General features: G+C 35.0%; 1 protein-coding gene across 1 annotated transcript in view; it reads right to left on the reverse strand.

Moving 5' to 3' along the window:
• Window positions 1-17,304, reverse strand: part of RGS18 (regulator of G protein signaling 18) — a 30,902-nt gene extending 13,598 nt beyond the window's left edge. The window contains exons 1-3 of the mRNA XM_022579215.3: window positions 17,002-17,304; window positions 16,409-16,510; window positions 15,317-15,378 (exon numbers count right to left, since the gene is read on the reverse strand). Coding sequence (XP_022434923.1) covers window positions 15,317-15,378; window positions 16,409-16,510; window positions 17,002-17,120 — 283 coding nt within the window. The 5' untranslated portion in view covers window positions 17,121-17,304. The remainder of the gene's footprint in view (window positions 1-15,316; window positions 15,379-16,408; window positions 16,511-17,001) is intronic.
• Between the last annotated feature and the right edge of the window lie 670 nt (window positions 17,305-17,974).

Here is a 17,974-nt window from a genome sequence, read left to right on the forward strand (position 1 = left end):
GGTTTTAATCAAAAATCAACTAGTCATTTTCACAGTGTTGATTCTTCCAATCCAACAACATGGTATATCTCTCCATCTGTTTGTATGATCTTTAATTTCTTTCATCAGTATCTTACAGTTTTCTGCATACAGGTCTCTTGTCTCCTTAGGTAGGTTTATTCCTAGGTATTTTTTCTTTTTGTTGCAATGGTAAATGGGAGTGTTTCCTTAATTTCTCTTTCAGATTTTTCATCATTAGTGTATAGGAATGCAAGAGATTTCTGTGCATTAATTTTGTATCCTGCTACTTTACCAAATTCATTGATTAGCTCTACTAGTTTTCTGGTAGTGTCTTTAGGATTCTCTGTGTATAGTATCATGTCATCTGCAAACAGGGACAGCTTTACTTCTTCTTTTACAATTCGGATTCCTTTTATTTCTTTTTCTTCTCTGATTGCTGTGGCTAAAACTTCCAAAACTATGTTGAATAAGAGTGGTGAGATTGGACAACCTTGTCTTGTTCCTGATCTTAGAGGAAGTGGTTTCAGTTTTTCACCATTGAGGACGATGTTGGCTGTGGGTTTGTCATATATGGCCTTTATTATGTTGAGGTAAATTCCCTCTGTGCCTATTTTCTGGAGGGTTTTTATCATAAATGGGTGTTGAATTTTGTCAAAAGCTTTCTCTGCATCTATTGAGCTGATCATATGGTTTTTATCCTTCAATTTGTTAATATGGTGCATCACACAGATTGATTTGCATATATTGAAGAATCCTTGCATTCCTGGTATAAACCCCACTTGATCATGGTATATGATCCTTTTAATGTGCTGTTGGATTCTGTTTGCTAGTATTTTGTTGAGAATTTTTACATCTGTGTCCATCAGTGATATTGGCCTGTAGTTTTCTTTCTTTGTGACATATCTGTCTGGTTTTGGTATCAAGGTGATGGTGGCCTCATAGAATGAGTTTGGGAGTGTTCCTCCCTCTGCTATATTTTGGAAGAGTTTGAGAAGGATAGGTGTTAGCTCTTCTCTAAGTGTTTGATACAATTTGCCTGTGAAGCCATCTGATCCTGGGCTTTTGTTTGTTGGAAGATTTTTAATCACAGTCTCAGTTTCAGTGTTTGTGATTGGTCAGTTTATATTTTCTATTTCTCCCTGGTTAGTCTTGGAAGGTTGTGCTTTTCTAAGAATTTGTCCATTTCTTCCAGGTTGTCCATTTTATTATCATATAGTTGCTTGTAGTAATCTCTCATGATCCTTTGTATTTCTGCAGTGTCAGTTGTTACTTCTCCTTTTTCATTTCCAATTCTATTGATTTGAGTCTTCTCCCTTTTTTTCTTGATGTGTCTGGCTAATGGTTTATCAATTTTGTTTATCTTCTCAAAGAACCAGCTTTTAGTTTTATTGATATTTGCTATTGTTTCCTTTATTTCTTTTTCATGTATTTCTGGTCTGATCTTTATGATTTCTTTCCTTCTGCTAACATTGGGGTTTTTTTTTCTTCTTTCTCTAATTGCTTTAGGTGTAAGGTTAGATTCGTTATTTGAGATGTTTCTTGTTTCTTGAGGTAGGATTGTATTGCTATAAACTTCCCTCTTAGAATTGCTTTTGCTGCATCCCACAGGTTTTGGGTCATTGTGTTTTCATTGTCATTTGTTTCTAGGTATTTTTTGATTTCCTCTTTGATTTCTTCAGTGATCTCTTGGTTATTAAGTAGTGTATTGTTTAGCCTCCATGTATTTGTATTTTTTACAGATTTTTTCCCTGTAATTTATATCTAGTCTCATAGCATTGTGGTCAGAAAAGATACTTGATATGATTCCATTTTTAAAAAATTTACCAAGGCTTGATTTGTGCCCCAAGATATGAACTATACTACCCAAAGCAATCTACAGATTCAATGCAATCCCTATCAAACTACCAATGGCATTTTTCACAGAACTAGAACAAAAAATTGCACAGTTTGTATGGAAACACAAAAGACCCTGAATAACCAAAGTAATCTTGAGAAAGAAAAATGGACCTGGAGAAATCAGGCTCCTGGACTTCAGACAATACTACAAAGCTACAGTCATCAAGACAGTATGGTACTGGCACAAAAATAGAAATATAGATCAATGTAACAGGATAGAAAGCCCAGAGAGAAACCCATGCACATATGGTCACCTTATCTTTGATAAAGGAGGCAAGAGTATAAAATGGAGAAAAGACAGCCTCTTCAATAAGTGGGTCTGGGAAAACTGGACACCTACATGTAAAAGAATGAAATTAGAACACTTCCTAACACCATACACAAAAATAAACTCAAAATGGATTAAAGACCTAAATGTAAGGTCAGACACTATAAAATTCTTAGTGGAAAACATAGGCAGAACACTCTGTGACATAAATCACAGCAAGATCCTTTTTGCCCAATGGAAATAAAAACAAAAATAAACAAATGGGACCTAATGAAACTTAAAAGCTTTTCACAGCAAAGGAAGCCATAAACAAGATGAAAAGACAACCCTCAGAATGGGAGAAAATATTCACAAACGAAGCAACTGACAAAGGATTAATCTCCAAAATATACAAACAGCTCATGCAGCTGAATATCAAAAAAACAAACAACCCAATCCAATAATGGACAGAAGACCTAAATAGACATTTCTCCAAAGAAGATATACAGGTAGCTAACAAACACATGGAAGAATGCTCAACATCACTAATCATTAGAGTAATGCAAATCAAAACTACAATGAGTTATCACCTCAAACCAGTCAGAATGGCCATCATCAAAAAATCTAGAAACAATAAATGCTGGAGAGGGTGTGGAGAAAAGGGAACCCTCTTGCAGTGTTGGTGGGAATGTAAATTGATACAGCCACTATGGAGAACAGTATGGAGGTTCCTTACAAAACTAAAAATAGAGCTAACATATGACCCAGCAATCCTACTACTGGGGATATACCCTGAGAAAAACATAATTCAAAAAGAGACATGTACCAGAATGTTCATTGCAGCTCTATTTACAAGAGCCAGGATATAGAAGTAACCTGAGTCCCTTGACAGATGAATGGATAAAGAAGATGTGGCACATATATACAATGGAATATTACTCAGCCATATAAGGAAACGAAATGGAGTTATTTGTAGTGAGGTGGATGGACATAGAGTGTGTCTTACAGAGTGAAGTAAGTCAGAAAAACAAATACCGTATGCTAACACATATATATGGAATCTAAAAAAACAAAAAATGGTTCTGAAGAACCTAGGGGAAGGACATGAATAAGGATAGAGACGTAGAGAATGGACTTGAGGACACGGGGAGGGGGAAGGGTAAGCTGGGACAAAGTGAGAGAATGGCATGGACTTATATATACTACCAAATGTAAAATAGCTAGTCGGAAGCAGCCGCATAGCACAGGGAGATCAGTTCCGTGCTTTGTGACCATCTAGAGTGGTGGGATAGGGTGGGTGGGAGGGAGATGCAAGAGGGAGGAGATATGGGGATATATGTATATGCATAGCTGATTCACTTTGTTATAAAGCAGAAACTAACACACCATTGTAAAGCAATTATACTCCAATAAAGGTGTTAAAAAAAATCAACTAGTAACATAACTTTAAAAGCCCCCAAATATTTGGAAATAAAACAACACATATAAATAATTTATTGATCAAATAAGGAATCAAAAGAGAAATTAGAAAGTATTTACAATTGAATTATAATAAAAATACAGTGCATCAAATTTTGTAGGATGCAGTTTAAACCGCATTTAGAGGGAAATTTACCACGTGAAATGCTATACTAGTAAAAAATAAAATCTGAGTTTCTACTTTAAGAAGCTTTAAAAACAAGAGAAAATTAAAGCCACAGTAAGTTGAAGGAAAAAAAATTATAAAAGAAGTCTATGTGAAAGAAAACAAACCATAGAGAAAATTTACAAAGCCAAAAGTTGGTTCTTCAAAAACATTAATAAAATAGAACTCCTAGTGAGGCTGTTTCATAGTAGTAGGAAGCAAATCAGTGATATTTCCACAGATCTTAGACATATTACAAAGATAGTAAATATTATGAATGATTTTATGCCAATAAATATAATTTAAATAAAATGGGAGAATTGTGTAAAGAAAGCCTACCCAAACTGACACTGAAGTGAAAAATCTGAAACTATTAACTTAATAGATTTTTATAATAAAAATACCACCCCCCAAAGTAAAATCTTGGGCCCAGATTTGGTGAATTTCATCAAACATTTAAGAAAAAAGTATTCTATTCTTATACAACTTACAGAAAACCGTGGAGGGATGAATAATTTCCTTCTCATTTTAAGAGGCTAGGATAACTCTAATACCAAAACCTGACAAATGTAACACCAACAGCACCCCCAGAAATAACGATTAAGAATGGAAAAGAAAATTATAGACCAATGATCACAGATGTAAAGATTCTGAACAAAATATTAGAGACTTAAACTCAGGAATTTAAAGAGGGAGAAGCATACATTCTAGCATTAAGGCAAAAAAACTGTGAAGTAAATGATAGCTTTCTTTGTCTACTCAACTTATTTTCACTTATATTCATTTCTTCTATTCACTGTTCTCTAGAACTATTCCTCATGGTCCATGATTATTTGTAATATAATAAGTTCCATATAGAATGAAGCAAGAAGAATGAATGTGGTAGAACTATGGTGATAACTAAGAGGGTTTGCATTTTTAACATGTTTAAAGGTTTTGAGGGCTAAGTGCTGTTCATACACATTACTACATTTAATACTACAACATATGTCTGGAATATATCCTATATTAATTTTCGTAGCTGAGAAAACTGAGATTCATATAAATTCAATTGTCCCAGATCTCACTTTTCAAACAAACAAGTTGTAGAAGTATATCTTTCTCAAGAAGGCAGCACTTTCTGTCATAGGTAGAGTAACAGTCCTTCAAAGATGTCCATGCCCTAACCCTCAGAACCTGTGACTACATTACCTGACATGGAGCAAAAGCTTTGCTGATGTGATTAAGGTTAAGAACCTTGAGAGGGGCAAATTATCCTGGATTATCCAGGTGGACCCAATCTCATCACATGAGTGCTTAAAAGTGAAGGAGGAAAGCAGGGAAGTGGGTCAGGGGAATGTGATGTGAGAAGCACTCTTGCTGCCCTTCAGGATGGCAGAAGATGGTCAAGAGCCAGAGTGTGGTGGCTTCCAGAGGGTGAGAGTGGCCTTAGTTTAGAGCCAGCAAGAGAATGGAGACCTTGGTCCAAAAGTGCAAAGAGCTGACTTCTGCCAAGAACCCAAATGGATAGGAAAGGGATTCTCCCCAAGACCTTCCACAGAGGACAACAGCCTGCTGACACCTTGATTTTTTTTCCAGTGAGGTCCGTGCTACACCTCTGACCTACAGAACTGTAAGATAATATATTTGTGTTGTAAGTCCCTAAAGTTATCATAGCTTGTTACACAGCCACAAGAAACTACTATAGTCCTCAAATCATGTGTTACATGTCACCATTTACTTCTCCTATATCTAGAACTTGTCCTGTTTGTCATGAAGCATTGTGTTTTCATTTTTGTTTTTAATGCTGAAAGCAACTGTTTGATTATATTAGAGATCCAGGAACTTAATGTAAGAAAACAACAGCCAGAAATGGCATAACCTACAGACATTCCCTAAGTGGTAGGTATGGGATCTCTCCAAACACTACCATGATAGAGGAGCCCTGTGGGCCTCTTCTACTCCACTGCTCCTTCCATTGGTGTTTTCATTGGGGTGAGGGGAGAGTCTGCCATTCCTTTTCCTTGGTAAATTGATCCTGAGCACCAGATGTTAGTGGTTAAACCTTAGCGAAGAAACTAGGAAGACAAGCAAAGGTCAGTCTCAACAAGAATTTGAGAAGGCATCATAGGACTGACATGCCACCCAGAACTTGTCCACAGTGATTAGATGCTGGTAAGATAATTCCTAGTCAAACACAGCTGTCTTAAGGAGGCCTTAGTTCTAAGCGCTTCCTGCTTAAGTCAACAAATTCTAGTCTCTGAGGAGAAGGAAGAATGATCAATGTGAGTGATATTGAACCACTCTTGTTCTTATTTCTCTAGCACAGTTAGTGTTTGATTTTCAAGATCTAGTTCTCATGCTGTGTAGTGTGCTTTGCTCAGAATGTAGCAGAAAAATATAAATGGATAATGATTCCTTGAAGCTTTTTGATAGATAGATTTTCCCCAAATACCTACAAATGTATATATTCTCAGAGTAAAGTTAATGATCTGTCTCTGTTTTTATTATTTTTAAGCCAAAATAGCTATCAAAGTGAAAAACAGGGAGTCAGACAAGTGGGTTTTACCCTGACTTGTTAACCCACCAGCACTCTTAGGGATTACTGTTCCTCAGTGTGGTCTGTTTGACTTTCCTTTCCACAACTCTTTTACCCTCTGTAGCTCAATACCTGAACTTGTAAAAAAGCAGTTTGAGTCATTACTATTGTCGAAGGTTACATTCCTCGAATTTTGGAAAACTACATCGCAGCAGCAACCTTTCAGACTTTCAAGTAAAGCTGGAGCCCCAGGCTGATGACTTTAGAAAATAGGCTGAATAAGCATCATTTGGCTACTGATTGGCAACAGCTTGAAAACTTCTTCCTTTTCCATTTATGCGACTAGAAAGATCGTTTTGTTGCCTAATCTCTGGTTTTACTTTTTGTCTTTTTTTTTCCTTCTTCTTCTTGTGTAATGATCCCAGAAGGAAACAAGGAGACTAAGGCAAAACATGCCTTTCAACCCCTAAATCAAAATTGAAGTAGAGTTTGAAATGTGGGCAATGTTTAGGTGTGTGAAAGAAAAGTCACAACAAAAACAACCATCTGTAGACCAATTGGCTTAAACCAAACTTTAGGTAGTTACGTAGTCATGCCCCAGCCTCTGGCCAGAACTTTAAAAAAGTATATTGAGAATTCCCCCTTGATGAATTTTTAGTATAATCAAAAACCGCTGCTTAGCACCCATACTTCCTTCCTCTTTAAAATTTCTAAAATGTTTGCCCTTTTTTCCTCCAATTAACATCCACTTTTTGCTGGATTGAATCCTAACTATATGTATATTCTCTTAATTTATCTCATAATTATCTTCACAACGGATAGATTCTTTGTATTTTTTTAATAGAATTCTGAAATTTCTTATTTGCTCGGTAGCTGCTGTAAAGTAGATTTCTGAGGAGGATTCCTTGACTAGATATTAGGAAACAGTTGGAAGCAAGACAGCAAAATGATGGTGAGAACATCTTCAGGTAATCCTAATTAAAAAAAAAGTGGTCATATGGAAATGTGCACTTTGATATTGAAAAGCCTGTCATTGGGTGGTATTGCCCTGTGTGTTCATGATGTGGGTCCTGCCTCTTCCCCTCCCACAGTGAGAGACATCTGTCTTGTTCATACTTGCTCCTCTGTTACTATTTAAATGGAAATTAAAGCAAGGTTAGCAAATAAAATGCCTGCTGTCTTACAACAGAACAGTCTGTTCCAGGTCAGACCTAGACGGGAAAGAGGAAATTAAGAACATGCTTTATTGGGCTTATGAATAAAGTTACTTTGACCCCAGTGAAGGGAAATGCTTTTTGGATTTCATTTTATTCTATCCATATGTCATATATAAGCATGATTGATCAGTTTTTAAATACCAAATTGTTCCTAAAACAAGTTGATAAATTGCTGTGACAATTTTAGGAGGATATGGTCATCACTTTTCCTATTAATCTCAACTATAAGAAACTTTTTGTATTGACACCTAGAAGGGATCATCCATATGCCAGACAACTGAAATTGTTACTTATGAAAAATAACTTCCTTTGTCTATCTTTTAATTATTTGTGAAACACTTAGTATGAACCTGAGGACGGTATTATAAACTGAAAATGCAATGATATTAATTACAATAGTTAGAAGTTTTGAGTCTTTGCTAAGGCCATGGCACACTGCTATATGCCTTTTATTGAGGCAGTTCCATTTAATTTTCGCACCAGCCCTAAGGAGTTAAGTCCTGTTCTACCCATTTATACAGATGAAGAAGCTGAGGTTCAGAAAATTGAGTTGCCCTGAATCTTACCGCTGGGAAAAGACAGCACAGGGGTTTGAATCCAGGTTTATTTTGTTTATAATTATAGAACGTTTGTCTTTCAACTGCCATGAAACAACAAAGTCTTTACTGTTGAGGAATATGGAGATTAATAGGCAAGACAGGCATGTATAGACCAAGGACTAAGAAATGAGAATCGCAGGGGTGACTAACTCTGTTTGGAGCAGCAGAGAAAAATCAGCTTACTTAAGATGACTATAGAAGCCTTCCAGAAAATAACATGAATGCTACTTAAATAGTCCTTCACTAATTCACAAAGCATGAGTGAGTGTCAGCTCTGTACCAGCCGTTGGGCTTTGGAGTACCACCGTGCTTAGTCTTGAGTTTGATACAGACATTCAAAATGAAGTCACAGCATTAACGTAAGGAAAAGCGCTGTGTGTTAAAAGTGCTCATGGTGAGTTAAAGTGAATGGATCTTGTTGCCATAATATGAATATAATAGGGGAGAATAAATACTGATTCAAGAAACAAATTAATGATGAATGAGAAGGTAGTTCATCTATTTAAAAGTTTAAGTAAATGACTTTTAAAACAAATAATACATAATATCGTGCAGGATTATCCCAGCACACTAGTTACTTCCTGTTTCTCTTACTCACTTGGGGCAGCTGCATGAAGTCAGGTCACAATGGAACCGTTTCTCACACAGAGGCAGTAACTTACTAAACAGTCCTTTAGAACGAAGCAGTGGTGAAGACACCTGCCAAAAGCGCTTGATAGAACCCGGGATTAGAATTCACACTGGAAGAAGCTGGCTCAATGTGTCATACAAATATGAAATGCTTGTAATTGCATGTTTCTAAATTGAAACTCTGACATCTGTTGGAGTATTTTTCTGATGCCAAGAAACCAAATGAAACAAAAAGTCAAGGAACTCAGAAGTTGGAAACCCAAATACAGTGTGGTATCTTAAGTACTAGGTTGCCTTGCTTCTCCTTTGATATTTGACTTTGGACCTGCCACAGAAGGTGGTGGTTACTTGTGCAATAATGATTTGTTTGTGTGGCCCATTTATAATCTAGACTGGATTTTACTTACTTTTATTTTTTAGATAGATAAAGTAATTGCATGTTTGTTATGGGTCAGCTTGATTCAGAAAGTTAAATTTGCAGAACCCTGGAATCCCTTATCTTGCAGAAAACTGGTAACTGAAAATTGGAAAGGGCAGCTTAAAAAGCCACAAGGTGAAAAGTGTAAGGAGAAGTGCTAATTTCCTTCCCCAAAAGAGAAGTATGCACTTCCTTGCAGCCTTTCCTCAAAGTCAGTAATATGTACTTCCCACAGTATCATCAGTTCATGTTTTTAAATCAAGGGGGTGAAATGACTCACATATTCCTTTTATCCTACCTTATCATGAATTAATCTCAAAATTAAGCTTAGTATATATAATCACAATTTAAAGTGCAAAAAGTCCAAGCAAATAGTTGTTAATAAAAAGACTAAAAATACTGGAATTATTTGCAGTGACTGGAAAAAAGGATGTACAGGAAAATAAACAGGTAGTAGTTGGAAGTTTTTTTTTATTGACAGAGACTCCCTTCATAGGAAATAACCTTCTCTTTCAAATCTTTACTTATCAAGTATGTGAGATGGTTAGAAAATGTTTCCATAATCAATCATGCTTCTATATTCTAGGTGTGTGCCTATAAAACCCTGCAAAACTGCTGATAAAGTTTACCAGCAACTAAAAAAGTTCAAAGTCTCACCTGTTATCTTCTCCAAATCTATTTTTTCCACCTCTATTTCTGATCTATAAAAGGCATTCTTACCTTCCTATTAATATGGAACAAAATCTAGAGATCTTTGGCTCCTTTTTCTTCATCTCCTATTTCTTCACCACCTCACTTTACAACATAAGTACACATTCATTCAGTCACCAAGTTCTTCCATTTTCTTTCCAAAATAGCCCTTACGTTGAGGTTAACTTTGATATTTGTAACAACCTTGTAGGTAGTCCTATTATATGCATAGAATTCTACCTTTCTGTCCATCAGAGTTAGCTTTCTAACAAACAAACTCTTCTTGAGTTTGTCCCCAACTTGATTTTCCAATGTGATTTTTCACTACTCTACCTCAGTGAATGCGACGTGCTTGCTTTCCTAGGTTATAAGCCCAGTAAGCGCAAATCGCTTATTTCTCTAGCCCTTTTCCTGCCTTTTTCTCTACTCAGGAATAACCTTTTCCTCTGCCTGTTGAGATCTTGCACACATCGACATAATTTCATGTAATGATTTTCTAAAGCCTACATGAAACATTGCAAGTTCTACAGGCATTTTTTAAACTATTTATCCAATTGTTTTCAAAATTATGTATTATCAGCAGCATTGTTTTACTTTCAAAGCTGTCTTACACAGAACCATATAAATATATGCATACAAACACTCACAAATATGTGAGTGTAATATACATATATATGTAATTTTATTGGAATTAATTGATTTGCTAAGTTCATATTGGTAACATTTATTTTCATAAAGTCAATTGGTAAGAAGACTGATAACTAAATTTGAAATTGATGATTATGAATGACAGTCTGATACTGGTTTTTGGTTTATTCTTTTTGTTTTTCTTAAACAACATTTAGAAATTATTGTCATATATGGTTTTAAATCATAGATTTTTATGATTCATTTTGCAGTTTCAGGCAAATTTGTCAATAAACAGGGAAGGCAGGAAAAAAATTACCTATCTGCAGAGAAACAAATGAGGAACGGAGGTTAAATTATTGATGGACTGCAGTGTATTAAATTTACTGTATAACATATTTGAGTTCATTTTTTAAAATAACATTTACTTTTAGAATAGATTAGATTTACAGAAGAGTTATGAAGATAGGACAGAGCTTCCACACACCCCACACCTCCAGATCCCTGCTATTATTAACATCTTACATTGGTAAGATACATATGTTATAATTTTTTTTTATATATAAATTTATTTATTTATTTATTTTTGGCTGCATTGAGTCTTCATTTCTTCACACGGGCTTTCTTGCAGCGAGCGGGGGCTACTCTTCATTGTGGTGCGTGGGCTTCTTCTCATTGCAGTGGCTTCTCTTGTTGCGGAGCACAGGCTCTAGGAGTGTGGGCTTCAGTAGTTGTGGCATGTGGGCTCAGTAGTTGTGGCTCGCGGACTCTAGAGCGCAGGCTCAGTAGCTGTGGCGCATGGGCTTAGTTGCTCCGCGGCATGTGGGATCTTTCTGGGCCAGGGCTCAAACCCGTGTCCCCTGCATTGGTAGGCAGATTCTTAGCCACTGCGCCACCAGGGAAGCCTCTACATATGTTATAATTAATAAAAAAATACTGATACATTATTATTAACTAAAGTCCCCACTGTGGTTATATTTCCTTGGATTTTACCTTCTGTGCTTTTTTTAATTTTAAAAGAGTTAAGCTACATTTTAGGAACGAAATTTGAATATAATAGTGGAATTATCAAAACACTCCATGGATTCCTTGGTTTCTGTGGAACACAGCAAAAACACTGTTCTTTCTGCTTAAGTTTCATCTATTACCTGTTACCCTAAGCCACCCTTTTTCAAATTATGTTTCTCAATAAAGAATTACTTTCTCTCTAGTTCGCTAAATAAATTGCACTGTTTAATGCCCCATGCCTATGTTGGCTTTCTGCTTGGATGATCTCTTTCTCTCTTTGTCCAGCTAGTGAATTTTTTATTAATCCCCTAAAATCTAGCATAAGAACCATCTACTCTGCTCCTTTCCTAAAGATGCTAATAATTATTCTGCAGTGGTTTTAGCATCAGGCATTTTTTTGTCAAATAAATACTCAAATTTTCTGATGTATTTTGTTTGACTTATCACTTCACTTCCCATTTGAATAAATTTAATACATTTTCCATTTCCTTTATATAGATATGGCATACAGAATTTGAGAAACTTACACATCTAACGAAACGGAAATTCTATAAAATCTGATAGAGCAAGGTCTTGAAGCGTGTGTGTGTTTGTGTGTGCATGAGTATAGGAACTTTCCTTTTTTTTTTTCTTTTTGGCCTACAGTCAAGTCAATAGAAATGAGCTGAATTTTACCATTGCAACCATGAGACTTTCTTAGGTGATTATTTTAAGCTTTATAATTTAATAGTACAATAAGATTTGCAATTTAGAATAACTGAATTTTGGGGATTGATTAAAAGAATACCATTAACATAATTTTTTGTGAATCCAGTATAATTTAATTAGCACTTTGATCATGAGCAATGATAATAATGTCTAAGTGGGTCAGTGCTGATTTTTGTTATTCATGCTACCCCCTCTAGGTTCCAACTGCTGCTGTTTTACAGAACTTTAATATTTCCACCAGTAGAGAACAGAGAGGAGCAGATTTTTTTCCATTTGGTTTTGACTACTTGTAAAGCAACATGATTAGAGAATGCCAGGGGAGGATTTTCTGTAGGACTAATTGCCTAGAGAGAACCTTTATTCTCTCTAATGGGTCGTGAGAGTATGATGAAATTATTATATACCAATGTATTAAGTTAAAGAAAAGTCCAGCTTATATATTTCTTTCCATTGAAATTTAACCCTGTAAGTGATGTTTATACAGCTGGGAGCAAGTTGCAAAACAGAAAAAGATTATTAAATTTATTGTTGATAATTATTTTTCATGATAGCAGAAGCCATTTACATTTGTGTAGTGTCAAACAGTTATTGGCTTGTTGCAACCTAAGTGTCCATCGACAGATGAATGGATAAAGAAGATGTGGCACATATATACAATGGAATATTACTCAGCCATAAAAGGAAACGAAATTGAGTTATTTGTAGTGAGGTGGATAGACCTAGAGACTGCCATACAGAGTGAAGTAAGTCAGGAAGAGAAAAATAAGTACCGTATGCTAACACATATGTATGGAATCTAAAAATAATAATAATAATGGTTCTAAAGAACCTAGGGGCAGGACAGGAATAAAGACTCAGATGTAGAGCATGAACTTGAGGACATGGGGAGGGGGAAGGGTAAGCTGAGACGAAGTGAGAGAGTGGCATGGACATATATACACTACCAAACGTAAAATAGATAGCTAGTGGGAAGCAGCCACATAGCACAGGGAGATCAGCTCGGTGCTTTGTGAACACCTAGAGGGGTGGGATAGGGAGGGTGGGAGGGAGACTCAAGAGGAAGGGGATATGAGGATATATGTATATGTATAGCTGATTCACTTTGTTACAGAGCAGAAACTAACACACCATTGTAAAGCAATTATACTCCAGTAAAGATGTTAAAAAAAAAAAAAGAAAGAAACAGAAAACAGTTATTGGCTTCTTATTCATCTCATTTAATCCTGACAGAAATTTATTTCTATTGGAGCTAAAGACATTGTGATCTCCATTTACAGTTGAGGAAGCTGAATATGAAAGTGATTAGGAAAGTGATTGTGAGGCAGAAGAGAACCAGAGCTCAAATCTCGAAAGGGACCCAGGACTAAGATTTTCCTAGCAACAAATTTGGTTATATTATTCGAACACTTAATATTTACCAGGCGATGTGCTGGCTTTGGAGATCCACAGATGAAAAGACATGTTTCCTTATAATAAACATTCAAACTGGAAAAAAAAAATGAATTCCATTTCTTTTTTTCCTTGCTCTGACTAGTGAAGAGGCTCAAGGACTGAGTTGTGCCCAAATGGTGGAAATAATAGGAGATTAAAAGAAGAAATAAGTTTGGGGGGCATGAATTAGGGAGGAAAGTTTTACACAGGTTGTAATTAGATAAATACCTGAATCGAGACAGTGACAGAGGAGATAATGAGAATGGGAGATAGGTTTTACATATATTTGGCAAGAATTTTAACAGAAGTCAAGAAATGGGTGGATATTGGGAATGAAGAAAAGTTGGAGAAAGCTGTTCACATTATTTTTCTCCAAAATAGGGAGTGATAGAGCATTAAGGTGAAATGAGGATGGAGTAACACATTAAATTTTTTTCAGTATGAACTTCCTTTCTTACCACTACCCTCCATTGTCACTACATCCTTGCCTAAATTTAAGCCTTGATTTCTCTACCTATACTTTTCTTTCTCTGAGTCAATATTACAATTCAGAGGCAGAATCTGTTTTCATTAGAAGAGGGAAGGTCTTCAGGGAGAGTCTGCAGAAATAGGATTCTCTGTCAGTAAATCCAGGGGAACATGAACTGGTCACCAAAACCTTATAGGTGGATGGACAATTAGGAGAAAATTACAGGACATGAAGACAGATTAGAAAAGTTGGTTTCATCAAAGAGTGCACAGTACTTGAGGCTGAATTGCAAGTACTGCACTCCCAGCAACAGGAGCTCCTGCTTCCAGTAGACACCTTAGGATGAGAAAACCACTGGCAATGCTGTAAACAGTAGTTAGCCTCAGGCTAACCCAAAGAAATGCGGTAAGGAATAGAAGAATTTGGAGATACAAATAAAAGCTGTGGGCTAGAGGAAGTGTGTGGCTATTTGGTAGTGATAAAGTGTTGCTTCTTAAGCAGACTGTGCCTGGTTTAACGTGGAAAGCAATGAACCCTGTGGTTGCTTAGCCTCATCGCCTACTCAGTTCAGTCTGTCAGTTTTGCTCCCTGAAAGAAACTGTGGATTGAATAAAGGCCAGGAAAAAATGCTTACTCAGCTGTTTCCTTATGCAGTTGACTCTAAGGATTAGCAATCCAGGCAGCCTGCCCTCTGACCTGTGCTTGGACAAACTCAGTATTTGTCCTCACTTTCCATCTCATCTACAAAGCTCCACCTTAAATGCCCACCTGATTCTCAACTACTCTGCAAAATTCTGATGACTGATGCAAAAAGTGAAGCATTTATAAAATTAAAACAATATATATTTTCATGAAGGTTTCCTAAATATTCATGAAAAGAGCTACTTTAGATTTTTGATCACTTAACAGTAAAAATAACACAGATAATCTGGGATTTAATAAAACCAAGGATCTCATTCACAAACTAAAAACACTGAAAATATGAAACTATTCATCCAGCACCAAGAAATATTTCATCCACCATAAGTAATTCTTAATAAAATAAGAGTATTTTTAAAATACTCTTATTAGTTGACTGTTCTATTATTTAGTTATTTCTGTGGATCAAAAACTCATATTGCTGTAAATTATCAATCAGACTAAATTTTTATGACAGCCTGCTTTGTATAGTTACACACATATTTTGTATACTTTTCCATTAAAGAATAAAGTATTTGGGAAAAGTAGCACTAACCTTTATGGGAAAGCAGTTTGTCAAATGATTCACCCCATATCACTGCTTCTTCAGGAGAGATTCTGTTCAAGAAACAATGTTTTATAATGGAGTGTGCAGAAACTCTACTTATGAATCTGCTCTAACATGTGCTATCATACTGCTCTTTTCAGTCATATTTCACAGGATTTCTCCTTTAATTATTATACAATGGAAATTGTATTTATATTGGAAAGTTTAAAAACATTGGTCAACTTTCTTTTGGGTTTTGCCTATAAAACAATGTGTTAAAATAACATTTTCTCATGAATTATTTTATTTTCTAGGGAAAAATAATCATGTGTTAGGTTAAAAACAAAGAAATCAGGTCAATTATCTTTCTTAATTTGGCAAATAGGAGAAACTAATCTAACAGTGTCTTTCAGTCAAACTTTTTTAAAACTGCAATTTCCTTGAAACTCTTACCAAAATATGCAACAATTTTTTTTAGCAGATACAGGAAGTTTGACTAATGAAGTTTTAAAAGGGTAAGAAATAGGAAACATTCTTAATACAACAAATATTTTAGAAATGTTGATAATTGAGAATTGAATATATTTGTCTTGGATCTTTTATTGTTCATATTTGGAAAAATTTATATTATCCTAGTGTATAAGGTTATTCCGTTTTCTGTTTGAACTAAAGAAATGACTAAAAGTTACAAAACATCCCTTTTTGTGCTTTACTTGATACTGTACCTAGGGCATTTTTTCCAAACTACTGAAGAAAGAGATGAATAGCACTTCTCAGTGACATTGTGCAAACTCTTAAATTAATGAGTATTTCATCAGTTTAAAATACAAAGTGATGAAGGAGTAAAATATATCATTTAAAATTGGCAGGCATATAATTTTAAAAGAGCATCTTTAAATTTTTATGAGATTACTTAATTCAAGCTATTAAAATGGTTTAATTTTATGGAATATATCTAGTTTTTTTGAAATGAGATCGCTAACCCTTCCTTATATTACTGTGTAATATCCAATAAAATAGTAATCCCTAATTTCCTCTTTCTTAAATCTTTAATGATAGAATCAGCAAAATGTCCCCCCCAGATAATTACAAGTTATTCACCTTGTTTCTTTGGCCAATTGCCCAGATCTGCTGGAAAGAGTATCTTCGTGAAACCCAGGTTTCTGCACAAGAAGACTTAGCCTATTTCTTTTTTCCTTAGCTCTGTAATGAAAAGGCATTAGCTTCAGGACAACTTGGATGACAATTGAAATCTCTCCTTCTGACTGACAAACAGATTTGGGATTGGTAATCACCTGGACACCCCTTCTCACCCACCTCCCTCACTCTGGAAACGCTCAGTGGTTTTCTTAAGAATTTCATTTAAATACTGTTTATGGAGGAATTAGGATAGCATATGTGAAATATACTTGTTTTTTTTCCCCTCAGTGACTTTAAAGTATTTGAGATTATATTTCAATAAATATTATTACAAGTTCTCCTGTGTGGTTAAAATTGTTGCACTTTAAAAAATAAAATAAAAACACTTTTAGATTTAACAGTTATTTACTCCTAATAAATAGATTTTTTTCAGTTGTAATATTACAATCAATATATTTTCAACCAGATATTTTAAAAACAAGTGCTAACAAATATTCAATGTCAATCATGTTTTTAAAAGTATAAGACTAACTTAAAAAAATTATGATTTTTACCTGATTTTGGCTTCTTTGCTTGTTTCTTCTTTTCCTGAACCATATATTAACTTGAAAAAAGTTTTTTCTTTTGGTTCACACATATTTAATTGAGAAAAGAAAAACAATGATGTTTCCATCTTCTCTCTCTAAAATGTAGAGATGTCTAATTTATTACATCTTTCACTTGTTAATGCTATTCCATGGTTATACATAATGGAGTAAAAAGTTATCTCAACCCGTCAGCAACACTTTAAAAAAGAAAATCAAGAGCTTGGGTTTCTGCCTCTGCAAAAATATAGAACTGAGGAACTAAAGTACAATTCAGTCCGGAGTTGTTTAGGGAAATGATACTGCAAATTTGCAAAATGACTCTTGGTCTCTGAGATAAAGACTAGTATTACCACAGCGCAACTTCTCTTTCTAGTTTGTGCAACCAGAATGATGCTAGACCCAAATGACACTGTCATTTCCCACAGGAACTTTTTAAAAGGGTCTTTAACGTGTGTAGTACGCGTTAAAATGTGTGTAGCAAAGTGCTACACCAATCATATTTTCCCTTGTTTTTAAAATTAAGTATTTTTACTTATTTAAATACATTGAATTAGGTAAATTACATTTAACTGACATAATGCTATGTAATGTTAATCACATTTGCTTAACATATTGTATCAAAATAAGAAGATAGAGCATAGAGTTTCACAGTTGAAGGGGATAGTAAGAAGCATTTAATTCAATGATTTTTAAGCACAGGTCCACGGAATGACTTCAGACATTTGTAAAATTTTTACCAGTCCATGATGAAAATGGGAATAAAAGGTCATATGTAATTTTTTCCTTAAACTATTTTTAATAGTATCTATTTTTAATATGAAGCACTTATTCTGAACTTGTCCTTTTGCCTTTTTTAATGTTAAAATGTTTTTAATGAAATATTGTAACTAGAGACGGCAGTTTGTAGGATTGTTTATTTTATGTTCTTATTAAAAAAGAA

Source organism: Delphinapterus leucas, chromosome 1 (assembly GCF_059928025.1).
Source record: "Delphinapterus leucas isolate spDelLeu-1000000601 "Yukka" chromosome 1, BTC_Dleu_Yukka2, whole genome shotgun sequence".
NCBI classification, from domain to species: domain Eukaryota; kingdom Metazoa; phylum Chordata; class Mammalia; order Artiodactyla; family Monodontidae; genus Delphinapterus; species Delphinapterus leucas.